The sequence below is a fragment of the Pteropus alecto genome, unplaced genomic scaffold, assembly GCF_000325575.1.
Source record: "Pteropus alecto unplaced genomic scaffold, ASM32557v1 scaffold60, whole genome shotgun sequence".
Classification (NCBI taxonomy): domain Eukaryota; kingdom Metazoa; phylum Chordata; class Mammalia; order Chiroptera; family Pteropodidae; genus Pteropus; species Pteropus alecto.
In genome coordinates, this window is record NW_006430726.1 from 5908097 (window position 1) to 5928250 (window position 20154).

General features: G+C 59.7%; 1 protein-coding gene across 5 annotated transcripts in view; it reads right to left on the minus strand.

Moving 5' to 3' along the window:
• The window catches only part of FAH (fumarylacetoacetate hydrolase), a 45698-nt gene extending 25572 nt beyond the window's left edge, over positions 1 to 20126 (minus strand). For 3 of the 5 annotated variants that reach the window (XR_003047700.1, XR_003047699.1, XR_003047697.1), the window contains exons 1-13: positions 19926 to 20126; positions 18332 to 18442; positions 17463 to 17584; positions 16923 to 16972; positions 16370 to 16460; positions 14851 to 14948; positions 14694 to 14746; positions 13354 to 13453; positions 12504 to 12634; positions 10934 to 11009; positions 8862 to 8908; positions 7148 to 7249; positions 6360 to 6477 (exon numbers count right to left, since the gene is read on the minus strand). Coding sequence is in view for 1 of the 5 variants with exons in the window: in XM_006905320.3 (XP_006905382.1) it covers positions 4878 to 4957; positions 6360 to 6477; positions 7148 to 7249; positions 8862 to 8908; positions 10934 to 11009; positions 12504 to 12634; positions 13354 to 13453; positions 14694 to 14746; positions 14851 to 14948; positions 16370 to 16460; positions 16923 to 16972; positions 17463 to 17584; positions 18332 to 18442; positions 19926 to 20006 (1260 nt within the window). In the remaining 4 variants the exon portion in view is untranslated. Of the gene's footprint in view, positions 1 to 4757; positions 4958 to 6359; positions 6478 to 7147; positions 7250 to 8861; positions 8909 to 10933; positions 11010 to 12503; positions 12635 to 13353; positions 13454 to 14693; positions 14747 to 14850; positions 14949 to 16369; positions 16461 to 16922; positions 16973 to 17462; positions 17585 to 18331; positions 18443 to 19925 lie in introns of those variants that run through there. The other 2 variants (XM_006905320.3, XR_003047710.1) reach the window with 2 other exon arrangements.
• Positions 20127 to 20154: the final 28 nt, after the last annotated feature.

Below are 20154 nucleotides of genomic sequence, written 5' to 3' on the forward strand. Positions count from 1 at the left end.
GCGAGTCGTTGATACTGCCGCCCCAGGGGCCTCCCCGCCCCCTCTTCTTCCCACCCGCCCACCCCACCTCTCACCCCATCGCCGACTGTGACCCTGTGGCGGGAATACCAGAGTGAAGCCCACAAATCCGGTCCCAAGTCCCAGCTCCTCTGCTCCTTTGCTATATGACCCCGAGTAACTCAGCTTTTCTGAGCCCCAATGTCCTCATCTGTCAAATGGGGTAATAACATCTACCTCACAAGGCTGTCGTGAGGATGAAATGACAGAACGTGGGCGAACGTGTGTCCTTCCTTGATTCCACCACTGCAGGAGAAGCCAGGGGTCGGGGCTGGGAGGAGCTGAGATTCTGGGTCCCCCCTCCCTGTGCAGGCTGGAACCCTGGGTTCTCCTCCACTTCCCAGGGCCACTTCCAACAGGTCAAAGCTCCCGGCCAGGATCCCCGGTCAGAGGGATGCTCACGGCGACCTCTCCCAGCGCCTGTCCTTGAGGGATATGGTGTCTACTGATTTACATAATTGTCATTGTCATTGTTTTCACGCATGAGACCATCTGAACTCCTCCTCCACCAAATGCATCCATTCCATCCCTCCGAGGCCTGGCCTGTCGTCCAGCAGAGACATGCAACTGTGAAGAAGCTCAAGGGACCCTTCCCGTCACCTGCGTCCCAGCCACAGGTCCCACTCCAACCCAGGCCACCTGGGAAACAGGTTTCCAAAGCACTGTCACCACTAGGTGACCCCCGAGAGTGAACAAGGCCACAGCTGTTCAGACAGCATGCCAGGGTATGTCCAGCTGTTCCCCCTCCACTGTGTGGGACGCACAAAGGGACAGTTGGCAGAGGCAGTGGACCGAGATGCACGGGGGCTCTGTGTAAGGGAGGGGCCAGAGCCGGGACCTGGGCATCATCTGAGGCCCAGCGGCAGCCTTCACTCTGCAGCCTACCTCAGAAATACCGAGCGCTTCTGCAACAAGCCCATCGGCAGTCAGAACCGGCACCTGACCACTTGGTAGCAGATTCCAAGGGACGGGACCGGTCTGGAAGACTTTGCCTGCAGGTGCTTTTGAACTCTCAGGAGCAGAAACGCAGGATGCCTGAGGGCCCGCTGCACAAACGGCGATGAAGGAGCAACAGCGCCTGCAACTGTCGGACTCCAGAATCACGGCCCGCCGCAGCCTTAGCGGCGGGGCCCACGAGCCCTCCAGCAAGGCCCGCCAATCCGTCTGCACGCACGCCGAGGGCTGAGAGGCGCTGACCGGGCCCCGGGGGCCGGATTCGGTCTTTCCCACACCGAGAGTTGCTCCCACCCTATTTTGACCCTTTTTTTTTTTTGGTTGCAAGGGGGAAATAATAACACTTCAGAAAAGACAGAAAATTTAAAAATCACTCCCCACGCAAGCCTCCAGCAGAACAGTGATGTTCAGTGTGTCCGTGTGTTCTCTTCCAATCTTTGTCCACACGCAAGATAGATTTTTTTCACACATGCCGTCAGCTACATAATTTAAGTCATCCTCTCTCCTAAACTTGTATCAGACGCACGTTTCTGCTGCGGTCTTCCTGCCTGTCATTTCAGTGGCTATACACGGTGCCCACTAGAGCATGTGCACAATCATCCAGACTCCTACTAAGTACTTGGGTGGTTTCCATTTTTCCTATGATACATGTGCCAAGAGACCAAAGAAAGGTGAAGACGGGAACGTTGAACCCTGGGGGCTTGCTCAGGAGAATCGACATTGAAGCACCACCCACTCCACCGAAGAGAACGTAAGGGAGGAAGACCCGAGAATCTGAGGGTATGAAGGGGAGAAAGGACCGGAATTTCCAAGTCCTGCTGTTGCTTTATGCTGCTCAGGGAGGGAGGTGACGGTCCTTTGCGGTCAGAGCGCTTTCCCCAGTCCCCGCCGAGCTGAGATGAAGCTTGGGGCTGTGGATGGAGAGGGGATCTGTCCAGCAAAAGAAATGGAATGTTGACAGAGAGCAAACGAAAAGCGCTTGGAGACAGATCTGTGACGTCGGCCACGATCCAGGACCTCAGGGAAAATGTGACCAGAAAGAAACTCTTTGCTCCAGGGAACCGGCGACAGACTTTCCAGATAGTGGTGTCTGGTGGCCAGTTTTAAGCAGCTGCCTGTACTATGCTCTGTACAGTCCCTTCCTGTCACTCCAAACTCTCAGTAAAGTCTGATACACGATCTACTTTGTGGCAGTGGTGTCTGGGGACAATCACGACATCTGGGCGGTACGCGTGTGAACACGTGCAATCTGGAAAGAGAGCAGTCCCAGGCCCAGGGAGGGAGCGGAAACAGGCAGAAGCAGGAAGTCAGAATGACGGTCTCTGGAGAAGGGTGGAGCCCGGGGGTGCTGACAGCCTGACAGGGTAGCAGGACACCGGCCTTGCTGGCCCGGCGTGTCGGCGCCCACCACCTCTACTTCACGTCCTCGAACGGGCCGTTCGGATGTCTGCCTGATCCTATTGAGTTGAAAGAGCAGTGTCCCCCTCTTCCGTGAACTGTCCCAGAGGCTGACTCAACCCAAAGGGGCTGTGTCCAGTGGAGGGCACTGCGACGCCCATGTGTCCTCCTGTGCGGCGTCATGCCGCGCAGTCTCACTGGTGAAGCCTGGTCCTGCCGTGCGTGATGGGTGACGTGCCGTGCCCTCTGGGGCCCAGTCTGCTGGGAGGCGCTCGGCTGCGCTCCCGGGTCCACACGCATGGGCCCAGTATTCTGCTCAAGCAGCAGAGGGGCAGGCTGGCTATGGCCAGAGAGCAGGGGGCGGGGGGCAAGGTACTCCTCCCACTCCCTTCTTGCCGGGCTGCAGCTTGGTCAGCAGCTTTGGTCAGCACCCATGGCCACGGCCCCTGTTGGGTGCCTCCCCGCTCACTGCTGCAGCTCGCAGGTTCTGGGAACGCGCCCCCTCTTGTCACTTCAGGCAGAGGAGGTAATGGCTTGGTGCTGTGGCCCGTCCCAGGAGCTTAGGAGTTCACCACCCCCTTATTTCTCTTAACCCCACTCGACCTGTCAGCATTCTCCCGCTCACCCCTCTTGGGTGATGCTCTGGGTGGCCCATCTCTTCCCCACTAGGACGCTGGCTGGTGCAGGCCCCAAGGAGAAATTCTCAGGAGGGAGGGAGGGTCTCAGCTTCTGATCACCCAGGACGTGGGGGCTTGGCAGATGTTCGTACGGCTGAGGACACAGCCAAGTAGCAGCGTCGGTGCCCAAGACCTGGCCCTCCTCCTCTGGCCGGGATCCAACCCTGAGGCCGTCCTGCAGACGACAGGTGCGTGCGGGACAGTGGGTTCTGCCCCTGCCCTCAGATGAGTCACGGCACGGGCTCATGAAACAGAGGCTGGTCCCCTCGGATGGGGGTGGAGGGGCTGTTGCCACTGACAAGGGACGTTCAGAAGAATGTCAGGTTCGCCGTTGTCGGCCTCACCTGTGCCTGCCCAAATGTCCCCATCCTAAGCCTCGGAGTCCCCGTCAACCACACAGTTCACTGGCGGCTCAGCTTGGCACCCAGAGCTTGGACGAGACCCTGAGCCGTGGTGGTCCTACAGCTACGTGAGGGGCGGCCGGCCGCCGCACAGGTGCCTCTCGCTCCGAGGCTTCGGTTACGAATCCTTCTCTTTGTGTACACTCTCCAGGGCAACAGCAGTCAGCCCGCCTGAGAACCCCTGAAATCATCAGAATTCCCACAGCAACCAAGTGCCAGTGACTCCTCTCCCAGCCTGCAGTCCATCCCCTGCCACCACGGGCCACCTTCTGATCACTGTGAGAGCACGACATGCCACAGACTACCAGTGTCCCACCTCCCTCAGCAAGGAGGGGACCCCGTGCTCATCAAATAGGCAACGGAATCCATTCCAGAATCTTATTTTAAGAGTCTTTCCTGATGCCACTCCTGGTGCCGGTCACTTTATCAGTCAGGAAGCAGGAGACATTCTCAAGGGATGAACTGAAGAGGGTTTCATTTTGGGACTATTTTCAGAAGTGTAGGCAAGGTTCAGACAGCCAGCGAGAAATGGGGAATGATCCAGGACTGAAGACGGTGAGACGCCGTGACCGCCCCTTATGTGGGGAGGGAAGTGTTACCAGAAGCCTGCCAGGGTTGTTAGGCCACAGGGAGGGGGACACAGGGAGACACAGCTGTCCCCAAACCACAGCCCAGCAGGGAAGGTGGGAGGACTACACACAGTGGCTTTTCTCCTCCTGCACCCCTCTCGGCCGGCGCCCTCACTGCCCCTCCCGGAGGCTGGAGGGCGTGTGCCTGGGTGATGCTGTCCACAGAGGTGGCCCTTCCCAGGACACAGCAGGCAGGAAGGATGGGCAGGAGGTCCGCGGGGACCCAGGGAGAATAAGCAGCCTTGGGCCCTCGGCGTTTCGCCCCGGAGGAAGCAGGCCAGCCTCGGACTCGAACTGCAACCCTTCCGCGGTCTCCGGCCCGCCGTCCACCCCGCAGACAGGACTTGCACCTCTGCCGGCCCATGAGCCGATTCCTTAAACCGAATCTCTCTCTGCATCCCCATCCCGTTGAGGACTCTACGCTGGCACAGGTGCCGTGCTCACTCCCACTCCCAGGAACGCTGGGAGGCCTGGGGCCAGCCTGGGGTCAGCCTGGGGTCAGCCTGGGGTCAGCCCTCCCGTACACACGAGAAAACGAGTGACCGAACGTCTGCCCAGAAGTGGTAGCCGCTCGGCCCTTTAATTCAAGAGCACGAGTGGACGTCGCACACTGCGATCGAGCGAATCTCCGAGCGTGGGGATGGAGCGCAATGGCTTTATTTATCACCGAAGGAAGAACCGGCCTCCGGCCACAGGGGCGTCCCCAGTCCCCGGGGCGGGGTGGGCGTCCAGCCCCTTTCTCCAGGACAGCAGGGAGAACCTCACGCTGGTGAGAGAGCGGGCAGCACTCTGCCAGCACACTGGCCAAAGCCGACACGGTAACCGTCGCCCTGGCAGTGTCCTGGAAGAGAGGAGGACAGGGCTCAGCGAGGGGCCGCTGGGCTCACGGGAACCAACGCCCAGGCAGCTGCAGGGCCCGTCACCGCACAGCGGGGCCCGAGGCAGGAAGGCGCCACCGGAAGGGCAAACGCGGGTTTTAAACAGAACGGCCCTTAGAATCTGGGGGGACCTGCAGGGCCCACCCCCACCGTCAGGGGTCCTCGGAAGCACCCTGAAGATGCCCCATAGCTTTCCTGACAGGCAGTCAACCACGGGTTTGGGGTCAAATCCCCATGACTACTAATGAGCCGGAAGCCAGAATGCCTGAGGTCAAAGCCGGGCTGAGCTCGGGTACCCCTGGAACTCAGAACGTGTCTGAGAAATGGGCCTCATGACAGCATCCACGGGGTAGGAGTGTCACAAGGATGACATGAAACAGTACATGGAACACCCTGAGGACAGTGCCTGACCCATGGCACGTGCTCAACAAACACCAGCTACACTGACGATTACAAGCGGGGTGATGGGGGCAGCTGGTTTAACCTCCGAGCTCAGCCCCCTCGTTCACAAACGGGAACAGCTGTCCTTGTCGCTCGCAAGGACCCCGCGGCAGCCTCGGACGAAGCCTCAGCACGCTCTCCCTCGTGGAGCGGACATTCAGCAAGCGTTAGTGGCATTCGTTCCATTCCAACGAGAGTGACAAACGCAGAGGGGGCTCGAGCCCGCCTAGACAAGCGCGAGAGGAGAAAAGCCCACGTGCAGCGCTGCGGGCGCGGCACGGAGGACGCGGGAGCAGAGAGGAGGGACGCCGGAGCCGGGCGCTGGCGGGCGTGCAGCTTGCGCGGGAGGCCACGGGAAGAGGGCTCGCCAGACAGAGGGGCAGCGCGTGCAAAGGCTCAGAGACCCGGGCGAGAGGTGCACGTGTCGCATTTGCTCAGAGATGCAGGCGTGCTCGGCACCGAGGAGCCCTGTGACCTTGTCCTTGACCCTGAGCCTTCCTTCCCGCCCTGAAGCCACAGCAGCACCGCCTGCTTTCTTAGTGCCAGTGCGAATGCCGATTACATCACCTCGCGTCCCCGCACGTCCTGGCGGGCGAGGCTGGCCGCTGCCTCCCCATTTTAATCTACAGTGGGCACGGCAGATGCCCGACACAGGGTCTCTGCACTGCAAAGTCCGGGGCGATGGGAACCTGCCATTTCACCATTTGGCTCAGGGAGCAGGGGGACAGAGCGGCACTTTGTGGCTTTTCTGGTCCAGGGAGACTCGGATTTAAAGTCCCCGACAGCTGAGGCTGGTGAAGGACCCAGCAAGCAAGCGAGCAGCCCTGGGAACGCCAGAGCGAGGCCGAGGGGGACAGACGGCCGCACAGCCGAGGGGACAGCACGCAGACGAGGAGACGAAGCCGTGGGCCCGGCCGCCCTCACCTGTTATGACGACTTCGTCGCCGTCCAGCAGGAACTTCCTAGTCTGTCCATTCCCCAGCTCGATGGCCTTTGTCCCTCTCCACGACAGCTCTAACAGAGACCCAAAGCTTTCTGGCTCCTTCAGGACAGGAAAGGGCAAAGAGTGTCACGCGGATTTACCTGTTGCTGACGGCAGTGCTCGGCAAGGCCCGGGAGCCCCCAGCAGGGATGGAGGGGCCCGTGCACCCCAGAAGCCCTGTCTCCACAGACCACCGGGGAAACTCCCTCGGGGCCGGGTACCCTGTCCCACGAGCCTTACTCATGGTGGGGGGTGCTGGACCCCTGCCTGATCTGGAGGCTGTGAGGCTCATCCATGCCAGACCCCTCCCCCTCGGAACAAGAGGCTGTGGTTGGGAGGGGGTGACGGGCACATACACCCCTGAGCGAGACTGCCATGGCTGACAGTGGCTCGGGGGAGGGGAGGGACCACAGCAGCGGGTCGCCTCGTCCTGGGAGGACGGAGAGTGAGCTGGAGCCAGCCACTGGCGCTGGCCCTTCCCGCCTGTCCCCACACAGCTGCCGCTCCCCTACATGGGCGCGTGCAGCCTCTCGTCCTTCTGCGTCTCTTTGGCTCTGAATTTGGAATGAAGCCTCTCGTGCGCCCAGAGATGGCTGTGGCTCGGCAGGACACAGCTGTGAGACACACCCACCTGGGATGCGGTCCCTGGAACCCGTCCCGGGGGTAGCCAAGCACCCCAGCCCTGCCCCGGGTCCGTGTGGGGAGGAGGGGAGCTCGGTCAGATACTCACCGGCCCGCTGATGGTTCCGGAACCCAGGAGGTCCCCCGGCCGCAGGTTGCAGCCATTGACAGAGTGGTGCGTCAGCTGCTGCAGCATCGTCCAGTACATGTGCTGTGGGAGAAGGACGCAGGGGTGGGGACATGCCGCCCTGGCCTTCCTCCCGGGCCCTCACAGCATCCACGAGCTGTCCTGCAGAGTCGCTCAGGGACCTTCCCCGCCTCTGTCCCAGCCCCTCCTGCTCCTTCCAGCCCCGCCCCACCCCATGTTAAAATTTAAATGCTAAAATTACCTTGGGATTGCCGCCTCTGCCCCAGCCCCTCCTGCTCCTTCCAGCCCCGCCCCACCCCAACTCCCCCAAGAAGCCCCCGAGCGGCCGACCTCAGTGCTCGGGTACTCGCCGTGCAGCCTGCTCACCTGTCCAGTCACCCTCCGCCCCCCGAACCCCCAGCCCTCCTCACGGCAGAGGCTCCTCATGAGCTAGGACCCTTCTGTCATGCTCACGCCCTGGGCCTGGGAACAAGGGAGCGCTAAGGGAGGTCAGGCCACGTGGACGAGAGGCCAGGCCTGTGTGTCCCCACCAGGACTCAGAGGCGGCGCACGCCCACGCCACTGCACGCCCGTGCTTCTTAGGGCTGCCACCCCTGGGGCCACACAGCCAGGCAAAGGGCGCCTCGGAAAGGGAATCCTGCCCAAGAACCCCTCACGCCTTCTCACTACCCTGAAGAGCCCGGAACGAGGATGCACTAGAAGGAAGACGAGAGGAAGTGGGGACACGTTGACTCAGAGGGTGTTCAAACGCTCCACGAACACATGAAAAGGTGGCTAAAACGCAAAATGAAATCGCAGGCCCCCAGAACGGCCTAAACGGAACGGCAAACGCCACCGCATGTTGACCAGGACGCGGGGCAGCCGAGCAGCAGACACGCTTCCACGCGGCTCGAGGGAGCACACACTGCACGACCCCTCTGCACACCCGCCTGGACGTCCTCCCAGGCCGAGCGGGTAGACGCGTGTGCTCTACGACCCCGCCGTCCTACCCCGGGGGTCCGCCCGACAGACATGCGCACTGGAACGCCCGTAGCAGCTCTGTGATGGCCCAGGATAGAAAGAACGCCAACGCCCACCGGGCGTGGACCGGCCAAAGCGACCGTGGAGCACTGACACAGCGGTGAGCAGGACGAACCACCACTACAAACGGCAACGTGGTGGAGGCACACACGCAACATTAAGACAAGAGAAGCCACACGGAAGCGAACACACACTGTACGGTTCCGTTTCTATGAAACTGAGAGACAGAGGACGTTAACATGCAGCAACGGAAGTCAGGAGAGAGAGAGGACCCTTGCTGGAGGGTGACGACACGGCTGGAAGGCGGCTCCCACGGCGGCTGAGGTCTTGGAAGCTGCCCGCTTCTAGAGCTGGGTGCTGGTGGCCAGGGGTGCTGGCCTCGCGAAAATTCATACAGTCATACATTCGTAATTTGTGCATTTTCATCTCTGTGCGCTATGCCTCAATCAGAGGGTCATTCAAAAAAAAAAGCCACTCTGGTCCCTCCAGCCTCTGACAAGGCAGAAGCCAGAAACCAGACCCTCACAGGAAGCTCTTGGCCCACATGTGACCCACTGTCATGTCCCCACACGGACGCTACGCCTTGTTCTTGTCAGGGAGGAGGAGCTCCCTCCTCCTCACCTCCGCGAGCAGTCTGCCCAGCTTCGAAGCTTACCTTAAAATTGGACTTGCATATGGTAACTGCCTGGCTCATTCCTTCCCCTGTTGGAAAAACAAGACAACATTGACCAAGAAACTCAATTCCATTAATCAAGAAGGAAAAGAAACCCCACCTCATAAGCCGAATTGTTTGGTGGCCTAAGCTTCCCGCTGTCCAACGTGATTTTGCCTAAAGAGTCCCGTGCCAGGTAGGCTCATAGCCCTACGCCAGACGGCAAACACACACACATCAGCCACCACCTTCTCCCCCACACCCACGGCGATGGCACAAATTGACCATGGCACGTGTTCAAATGTAGCCTCCGAATCCTTCTTAAGACAATGCTCCTGGCACTGCCAATCAACTGAGGATAGTGTACGAGGTGAACCCAATCGCCATAGCTCCGAGAGTCCTCTGGACAGCTGGGGCCATGTGTCCCTGTCCCCTGCCACAGCCCTCCACGATGGGCAGTGTGCCACTTTACAGTTTATTTCAACAGTATTTATTGAACGCCTTCTACGTGCAAGGCACCAGGCCACGGCTGCGCCATAACAGTGCACATAATTAGAACACTGCACATGATAAAACTCTGATTGGAAAACCCTCTACTTGCTCAGAACCACCTCCCCGCTTGGCCCTGGCTTCCCCCTGTGGCTGCAGAGACCAGGTGCGCTCCTCGGCCCGGCCCGTGGAAGGTCAGGGCGCCCAGCCTGCCCTGCCCTGCCCCCTGCCACCCAGACTGCAGCGGGGAGGGGTCTGGGAAACCATCTGCACTCAGTCCCCCGCCCCCTAGTTCTTTCTGCGCCTCTGGACACTACACCTCCTTGGTGGCCTCGTCTCGTCCCCTGCGCTGAGCTCCCCCGGATGTCTCCGGGCGGCAGGACGAACATGAGACAGAGACAGCTCCAAGGTGGACTCTGGCAGCATGAGGGCACCAGTGCCAAACTTGTGACACGGGTTTTGCTGTCAGCCTTGCCATTAGCCAGCTAAGTGACTCTCGTGAATCCCCTGTCCCCCCGAGCCTCAGTTTCCCCGAGTGGAACAGGAAGGAGGGGATGAGCACAGTTTTCCATGGGGCACAGGCAGCTCTGAGGCTCCTCCTAACAGCCCTCTCCACGGGGGCGTCCTGCTCCCCGGAGACAGCTCCCGTCTCCCCGGAGGACACCGAGCCTGCTGCAGGAGACGCCCCCACGAAGGGCCAAGGCCATGGACTGGCAGTGAGGCCACAGCAGAGCCTGTGCACGGAGACAAGACCGAAGAGGAGAGATCTGGGGAGGAAGAGACCTGGCCACCCAGTGACTCAGGGGTCTGCGCAGCCCCTGGGCAGACCCTCCCCCAGCTCGACGGCCCCCATCGGGAACGGAAAATGACACCTGCCTCTTCCGAGGCACAGGCTTTGCCCTGGACCTGTACACAAATCAAAACTACACTAGGAGCTCACCGCCAATATTACCCCGTTTTACAGATGGTACATTAGGACACAGACAGGCTCAGTAACTGGCCCTAAGGTCCACAGCTGGGCAGGGCCAGAGCCGAGGTTCAAACACCGGCCACAGCCTGCAAAGCCCACTCTTCTCCAGCACTCAGCCGGCCTGTTGATGGAGCCGAGCCAAGCAGCCTTGGAGACATGGGCCCTGTCTGCAAGGCTCTCAGGGCTGGCCCAAGGCAGGAACAGGGGGCTGCTGGGGGTGCTGATTCTTTGTGGGCCCAGAGGGCTGTGCCGGGCCTCCCACAGGCAAGCCCATGAGGCACTGGATGGAATGTGTCGCCTGGGACGTGATGGTGTGTGGGCAGAGGCTGGGCAGACCCTGGCTGGGGAGGCTGGAGAGGGGCCCCGACTCTGTGCTTCTGGCCCTAACCCCTGAGACTCACCAATGCGGGGTGGACGCCACGTGGGCCCAGTGTGGCTGCCTTCGAGCACAGTGTCCCTTGCCCTCCTCTTTCCTTTACAAAAGCCCACTTGTCTCCAAGGCTGAGCAGGCAACTCTCCCTCACCCCACCAGAGTTCGGAAGCCATCAAGGCAGTGGCGCTCGGGCACATGTCTCCACCGAGCCCCTGGACACGCACTCTGACCCTGAGACAGTACCTTTCAGGGCGACAGAGAGGTGGATGTCGAACGTGTAGGGCTGGTCGTGGCGGAGGTACGGTAGGGGCTGGGGGTCCTGCACGGGCAGAGCACAGAGCAGAGGGCCTTCAGCACAGGCGGAGCTGGCCCGGCGGGGCCCTCGGCACAGGGCCTGAGGTAGGAGGAGCAGCCTCCCAGGGGCCCAGCACCGTGTTCCTGCACAGCGGGCGGCCAGCGTGGCATGTGTGCCAGATGCCAGGAAAAGCGGCCGAGATTGGGGCATCGGCAGGCCAACACGACAGGGGCCAAGTCAGAGGTGTTCCAGAAAGGTGGGGAGGGGACAGTGGGAGGGCCAGAGATGGGGACCAAAGCAAGGCCGGTGGGGGACAGGCCAGGGTGACAGAAAGGGAAAGCAGAAGTGGGGGCGGCCAAGTGAATGGCCCCAGCTAATTCGGGCCCCCTGCAGAGGCAGCTTTGCTGGCCAAGCCAGAAAGTCTGCAGTCAGGCTAAGTGCGATGCTCAAGTCACTTGCTAGTGGTACGTGACATAATTAGGGTGGTTTTATTTTAATAGTTATGTTCCTTTTTATGATTAGCTTGGTGGCTCGTGACACCAGTAGGGATATAAAGTTCCTTTTCTAAACACGCTGAGTTTTAAAACAGGAGCTGCTTTAAAGAAAAATGTTTAATAAATAATAGTGCAGAAGTGGCGGGTTGTGGAGGCTGTGCAGGCATGGCGTTTGGGAAGGGCCGGGATGAAGGGGGAAGGACAAAGGTGCCTTGAGAATGCACTGAGACCCTGACGAAGGACGGAGCCTGGAGGATAAGGGCCTCGAGAAGGTGCCTGGGTGCAGGAGCTGAGAGGGAGCTGGGGGAGCAGGGCGTGGGGGCCTCGAGCAGGTGAGATGCTTAGGGGAGGGGAGCAGGTGGAGGGCCAGAAGGCGGGGGCTCTCCAGGGCTGCCCCCGCATGGAGGACAGAGTCACACTGCAGCATCACAGGACTCAGAGACACAGACCTGGGACAGGTCATGTGCCAGAAGCCAGGTAAGGAGAGTGACACGGGGTTTGCCATGAAGAGGGCATGAGACCGTGGCATTGGCCATAAGGTCACAGGGCATTTGGTGAGGCCACTGGTGGCCATGGGGCAGGGACAGTGGACAGACTGTGACAAGCTGAGCGGTGAGGGGTGAGACCATGAGACAAGGCTTGAACAGATGTCAGCCCGGGGACCAGAAGCCCCCTCAGGGCTCCAAACTGCATTCTACCAGTTGGGCTCCAGAGGGCGCCATCGCACAGACCACAAGTCGACCACCTGGTCAAGAAGCTGTGCAGTGGGGTGGCAACCACAGGGACCCCCACCCCACTTCCCCGTTCCCCTGCCAACTGGCCAGCTCCCCTGGCCTCAGAGGATCCTGAAGGCTGTAAAGTTCTGGGTTTTCCCCAGGAACTGCTCAGGGGGCAGGGAAAGCACACGGCGGACCGATCGGTGTCTGCCTGCGGGTCGCGCGGGGGCACGAGCTCCCTCCCAGTGGCCACACCGCCTCAGGGCAGAGCGGCCAGGGTTGGGGGCTTCCCGCAGAGGCTGGCGTACCTGCTCCGGGTTGGGCACCACAAAGGGCATGAGGGCGTCCATGGGCACCACCCACGGAGAGATGGTGGTCCCAAAACTCTTCCCGAGGAACGGCCCGAGAGGGACATATTCCCACTTCTGAATGTCTCGAGCTAGAAAAGAGAGCCCAGCAGAGCTTCTGAGGGCTGGCCGGGGCCTTGGGCCCAGGCTCCCTCCTGCCCGCGACCAGACGCCCAGCACGGCTTCCCCCACGGTGCCCTGGCCCCGGTCGGGCTGCCCAGGACCAAGGGGCAACAGCATGCAATGCCAAGGACACAGGTCCTTTGGGGTCTCAGTGCCAGGTCACAGCAAAGAGCAGGATGACTGAAGGGCAAGCAGGACCCTTCCCCATGAAGGGGCTAGACGCTCATCCTCACACTGTGGAGCGAGCACGTCCTGGACTCACGTGCCGCCTTCCTCCTGCACAGGGCACAGGCTCAGAAACTGGGCTGCTGAGTTAGAAGTCTTAGCTCAGCAAGTAACTGAAATCTCCCTGTGCTTCAGTTCCTTGCCTGTAAAGAGGGAATGATGATATCGCCAGCTCCTCATAAGGATTTGGCACGGAACCCATACACAAGGCTCAGACCTGTTAGCTATGACATCAGCCTCGTCCCTATTCAACTTCTAGGAACGCTAGGGTTCAGTGTAACCGGCCCCAGGGCTCAGAGCCGAGATGTCTGTCTGCTACCCGAGCCTATGCTCCCCACCGCCTGAGACCAGCACAAGGTCTAGGAAACTGTCCTTGACTTCTGCGAGAGTCCCCAGAGCCCGGTCTCTGTCCAGAGCAGCACTCACAGTGGACTCAGCGCCAGGCCGCCCGGCGCCCACTTACCACTCCAGTCGTTCATGAGGACCATTCCAAAAATGTGCTCGTGGGCCCTGGAGATGGGGATCGGCTCTCCAAATCTGTTCCCGGGGCCTACGAAGCAAGCCTACCGTGGGAAGAGCTGATTAGAAGCTGGGGCTGACCTGCCGCCAGGTTATTTGCCTGGAGGGCAGAGGTCGGGCATTTCCAAACCATGCAGCTAAGGACCAGGACTGCCACAGGAGGCCTGACGAGGCTCCAGATCCACTGCGCTGCACCTGGGCAGACAGACGGCTGCCTGGGGAAGGTATGCGTGGTCACCCTTGGTCGCTCCGCGCAGTCCCTGACCACCAAGCACAGCGGCCCCTCGGCCTCCTGCGGCCTGCTCTGTCCCTCCCACCTCACACGTGCTTTGCATGTCAAGATCTGACAGCCACACGGGGCCGGTGAAAAATGAAAGTATCAGGGTTTGTATTCACACCAGGAAAAAATCAAAAGGCTGCTTCCAAAATGCAGCCAGAAGCCTGACGGGGCACACCCCAAACCCGAGTCCCCCGGCCCTGCCTCAGAAGATAAGCACCATCAACACAAAGACCAGGAATCACCAGACTATCCAGACACCACTGGAGGAAAATGTGGGACGATTGTCAACAGCACAGAACTAGCTACGACATCTGTGAAACTGGAGTCACAGTTTTATTTGCTCTATGACAGTGGTTAAACACTGCAAAATTTTTCACTGAGATTTATAAACGAAATCCAAGGGGACCCATTTATAGAGAGTCTTACCACCCTCCAGTCCAGGTGACCTGTGCTCCTCACACCTGTTTCCACACTGACTTTCTGCCTTGTCTCTGCCGGCCCCATCTGCCTCACAGCGGGGACTAAGAGTCCTCCGTTTGCCCAGAGAGAAGACCCTCCTCCGATCCTGGCCCTGCAGGATCTGGGATCTGGGCTGGGGGACGTGCTCTGGGGTCCACACGACACGGTCAGTACAGCAGCAGGAGGCCGAGTACCCGTGGGGCCCGGGGGACGACTTGGCAGTGCCCACATGTTTCCTTCCTCTGGATGGAGCCCAAATAAATCACGGGAGAGAACTGGACAGACAGAGAGCTCCTGCCTGCCTCCAACCAACCTGGGTTCCCACTGCCACGGCCCCACTGGGGGCCCCATGCCCCTTGTCCTCCACCTGCCGTGACTGGACACCCAGAGCTTCCCCAAGCATCACCCAAACCACAGGTGCCGCTCTGGGAAGGCCCCGCATCTGCCGGCCTGCACTCCCCGACTGGGGCAAGCTCCCCCATCCCGCATCCGGCCATAACGTTTCCATAGAGCCCATGCCAATAAAACACCGAGGTCCAGCTTACCATTTCCAACTCTATGTCCAAGAGTTTGCAGGCACCATACACAGGAGGCTTAGCTGGAATAACACCAGAAAAAGAAGCCGTTGTGTGCACCAGGCCAGGGAACTCACTGCACGGGACACGGAGCTACATGGCGGGGCCTGGACATCGGGGCACTTACAGTCATCGGGTCTCATCTGTCCCATGGGCCTCCGGATGGGGGTGCCGGACACCACGACAGAAGAGGCACGACCGTGATAGCCCACTGGTAAGTGCAGCCTGATAAAGGAGGGCGAGAAGGAAGGGAGTCAGTGCCGTTACGTGTTGCAAAGTACATTTCAAAATTCTGAAAAGTTAAAAACAAAAACAGAGTCAACATGTAGCCCTGGTTCAAAAACTAAAAGGCATTTCCATGCATCCATCAACAGACAAACAGATAAGCAAAATGTGGTCTATACATATGACGGAACGTCACTCAGCCTTAGAAAGGACAGTCTGAGACATGTGACAACACGGATGAACCTGCAGGACGTTACGTTAAGTGAAACGAGCCAGTCACAAAGAGACGAATACTTGACTTGTGCCCAGTGAGACTGATTTCGAACTTCTGGCCCCAAGAACTGTAAGAGAATGAATGTTCCTGCGTTGTTTTAAGCCCCTGAGTTCATGGTAATTTATTACAGCAGCCGTGGGAAACTAATACAGGGTGTATGTTATGTATTTTTTTCTTTGTCTTTTTATAAAAGAACTCAACTTTACATAACATCTTCACTTAATACATATGTCATGCGCACCCCTTTTGCTCCTAAATCTTTTCTTCCGATATAGAGGACGCTTTAAAGCAGCTATAAAATATTGTATTTTGAATAGACTATAATTTTTTAGCTAGTCCTCTACCCGTGAGCATTCAGACTGCTGCCAGCGTTGGGCCATCAGGAAGACTGCTGGTGAGCATCGCTGCTCTGACAGACATCTCCCCTCCTGGCACAGCGTGCCTGAAACCCTCACTGAGATGGAAGAGCCTCTGCCCGCCCCAGCCACTGTGTGCTCTGGCGGCACCCAGCCTAGGTGGGGTGTGGGGGGGGGGTCACTGTGTGTGTGCCTCCGGAGGAAAGCATGGAACAAAAGGGCCAGGACCTCGGCTTGGGCAGCGGCCTCAGTCTAGGAGTCGGGGGACAGCCTCTGGCCCTGCTGGTCCTCAGGCAAGTGGACCCTCCTCTGGGCCTGCTTTCCGTCCTGTGAGATGCAAGCTATGAGGGTCAAATAAATGAATGAGGCTTGCATTCTGACTGAGCGCACTCAGAGACACGCAGCCCTGGGCACACGTGAGGATTCTCGTCGATCAGAGGATTCTAAGCATGGAGAATGCCAGGAGGCAAGACTTGCCGACAGAACCACAGGACATCGCTTACAAATGAGAGAATCTGGAAAGATCTTATTGACCCAGGGAACCTAGGTGCAGCCCCCATGCTCTAGATAAAGGAGCTTCAGGGACTGCCCCCTGAGCCACAGCAGGTCCAGGGTGGAGCCGAGGAGACCAGAAGCTGAGGCCATTGTTTGCAGAAGAGGTGACATCATGGTCATCACTGGTTTTCCTCCCCGGTTTTCGAACCGAAGAGGGACTTGCCAGCTCCCGGGACGACATGCTGCTGGAAACGGAAAGGCAGACCTTGAACTCATCAGACTGGCCCAGGACATACCAATTGGGCGCCAGCGCATTCTCCTTGCTCCTGAACATGACCCCGACGTTTGTAGCATGGTGCCGGGAGGAATAGAAGTCCGTGTAGTCACCTGCAGGGGAAAGTCACGAGCGCCCCGCAGTGACCCAGATGGCCCAGGACAGAGAAGGGACGTCCTAAGGACCGGGCGAGAGGAACAAGGTGGAGGAGGCAAGCGTGCCAGCTTCCCCTGCGCCCCGTTCCGCAAGGTGGGGGACACGGGCCGTGAGCATGCACCCACAACATGTGTGCCGCCCCAAAGCTCCGCATGAAATGCACACAAATTAGCCTCACTAAAAAATTGTTTTCAACTCTCAGCCACTGTGTGCTCTGGCGGCACCCAGCTGGGGGTGTGTGTTTGGGGGGCGGGGGGGAAACTGAGAAACAAATAAGAAATGAAAGCTCGGGCCTTTGACACGGCCTGAGTCAATGCCTGGCCTCGGTCAGAGATGGGGAGGGCTAACAGCTTTGGAGACCCTCCTCCCTTCCCGCCCCAGGAGGAAGCAGGGACCCGCCGTCACGAGACTGCACTTACCTATGGTGGCTGGAAGGTGCATTGTGGCTGAAACCTGGGAGACGAATGCGCTGAAACACAGAATCGGGGGCTTCAGAGTCCAGCAGGTGGCAAAGTGAGGGCCCCGCTCGGGTGGCCCGCCTGCAGGCTCAGCCCAGCCCAGCCCAGCCCAGAATCCTGCTCACAACCTCCAGTGAGTGCCTCCATGCTGGTCTGGGCCAGCTGGGCTGAAGCTACCACACCAGGGCAGGCGTCCACCCACTAAAGCTGAGACGCCTCTTTTCTGCCTCTGTGTCCCACTCCAGGAAACCAGCTAATTCACGCCTACTTTGAGAACCAGACAAGGACAGGGATGATGCTGATAAGAGAGGGGATGGGCCAGTGGGCCTGGCCAGACACAGTCCAGGCACAGGAGTAATTCCAGTCCACTCAGAGCCCTCCCACCTACATGCAGCCCGGACGGGGCCGGATGATGCCAAGGTGGCCTGGTGGTGACCCAGAACGGCCCTGACAAGCACCCCGTCCTCCTGTCCCCACCCACCAACATCGACATGTCCTTACCGCTTCTGAAGCTCCCTGTCATCTCTGAGCCTGGCCTGGCTGGCAGACAGTAAATTCTGCAAGAAAGCTCTCGCCTCCTTCCAGGCAGCCTGACCCAGGCCCATGAAGCTGTTGAGCGTTGGCTAAAACAGGGAGAAAGGAGGTCACCCACCAGAAAGGGCTGGGCAGGCCCCTCCTGTCCACGGGAGAGGCCGGCCAGCCTTCCAGGACCCACCACTCATCTCGAGGTCACTCGAACTCCCAAGACTTTCACTCTTAGCTCTGTCATCTGTTTATATAGTTGGGGAAAGGCGTCACCTTTCCTGACGGGACTTGCACACAACTGGCAAAGCCTGGGAGCCACTACCTGGATGCGGCTGATTCAGCTTGGCCCAGCTAAAGGTGGCCGTGTCCCTCCACCGGAGACGTGATCTAGTCTGCGAGTTATCGCTGTCTATACAGACACCCTTCACGTAAGTTAAGGAGACGTTTCTTCACAGTGAACTGTGGCAGAACAAGCATGGGTCGGGTCTGAAGGCCGGAGTTCCAGCCTCAGCTCTGAGAGCTGTAGCCACGGGGCCGGGGAGAGCAGTGTCTCGCTTTAGATTAGGTCCCCATCCATCTAACGGGGATTCCGGTTCCTATGTCCGAGGGTCGCTGTGAGGACTGGGCAGCAGGGTGTGCGGGACTCCTGGCACAGGGGATGGGAAGATGCACGCCAAAGCACCCGACCATCTACAGGGAAGCAGATTCGCATCCTTCCCGCAGGCTGACTCCTCAACGGTGGAAATGCAGACGGCACTGGGGCCAGCTGTCCCTTCCTCCCAGGCTATGGCTACAGATGTGCAGGGCCACCAAGATCCAGGACAAACCATGTCACAATGTCCTACCTGATCGAAGACATCCTGGTGTTTGGAGAGGACTGGCCCGGTGAAGAGGTGCTTAACGACACTGAGGTCCAGGATCTGGTCCCCAATGGCCACGCCGATCCTTGGTCTTGGCTGGGAAGAAGGGGACATGGTCAGCACAGGGAAAAGCCTCGGCAGGCTCGGCTCATTTACCCAGTACGTCCAACTACTTACGAGCCCACAAGTCCCCCGGAGATGGCCCTAGGAGAGGGACTGAGGAATTGGATCCTCAACCGAACCCCAGCTCCCTGTGCCCCTCAATGGGTTGCAATGCCTGCAGTGATAGCTTCTGATGAGGCCCGTTCTGATTCAGGGCCCCGGGTCTGCTGGAATGCCCAAGGGGCCAAATCCCCATCCCAGCATGCTTCAGAGGACAGTAGGAAGGGGCTGTCTCTCTCAGACGTCCCTTGTGGGTGTCCCTGCACACTCCAATATGAAAACAGCAGGGGCGTGGTGTCTGGAGATCCACGAGCCACACTCAGGTGCATTCATTCCAGTCCTCTGAGAAAGCAAGTCAGAGCACCCGCCGCCTCTAGTCAACGTTCTCGGCTAATTGACCTGCACTCCCAGAAACGGTGAGGACCACTGGTAGCGACTACAGTGGGTGGCCGCCCGCAGAGCGGTGGCTCACACAGGGGAAGGTTTAACTTGCCTCCTCGTGCCTGACTCCCTCCCGGAGGCCGAGGGAGTCAGTGTTAGTTAACCTTTTGTATCCTTGCAACATCTGGTCAGGCCAGGCAGTTGTGCAACCACATGTTGACTCTTCCAGACCAAGGCACACTGGCTGTAGGCAGGCCCAGGAAAGGCCAGCCAGGTGGGCCAGTGATCCAGCCTGGGGGGAGGGAACCCACTTTCCAGGAAGGGGGTGACTGCGGGAGCTCCCCTGACCAACATTTTCTGAACGCTGTTGGGTGCGAGCAGATTCTGGGGCTCTTCTTCAAAGATTTCTTTCCAGCGATCGCACTACGCTAAGTGAAAGTTTGGTTTTCCGCCCAAAAGGGAAGCTTCCTATGACTAGCAAGAGAAGGGCGGGGAGCCGGCCCCCCAGGGCTGAAAGACGCTGGAGGAAGAAGACCTGACATCCTGGGTCGCGCGGCTCTACGCCAGCAAACGCGCTCAGCCTCGAAGCTCCTGGAAACGCGGGGGTCAATTCACATTTCCCGGGGAGGGGGCGTTGGGGGCTAGTCGGGCTGAGGGGCCGCCTGCACGGCGCGGCTTGGCTTCTCGAGGGAAGGCAATGCACCCCAATAACTGACTGTGGGTTAGGAGCACGACTGGCTGCAGCTGCTGCGGGACCGGAACGGACCTTGCTCAGCGGGCCTGGTGTGGGGGCAGGGGCAGTACGTGCCCCGTTTCGTCAGCACTCGGTTCCCACACAAACCCGCACAAGCGCCCAGAACCCTGCGGCCCCGCCGCCCGCGCCTTCACCGCCCCGCGGGGCTCCTCGGCCGCCAGACCCCGGGGTGGGCGCGGGGAAGGCCGGCGGGCACGCGCGAGGCCCGAGGCGGTGCGAGGTGCAGGGGGTGCAGAGGGTCCCGGGTGAGGAGCCGCCCGCCCGCCCGCGTCTTCGGCTCACATTGTCTGTGGTGGAAAACACGCCGTAGGGCAGGTTGTGGACCGGGAAGTCAGAGTCCTCGGCCACCGGGACGAACGACATGCTGGCGAGCGCGGGCTGGACGGGCGCTGCTCTGTGGGCCGCGGGCCGCGAACCTGACTGGACCTGACTGGACCTGACTGGACTCCCAGGCGGTCAGGCGGGAACGAACCCCCACACCGGCCCCACCCCTCCGCGGTGCCGGACAGGG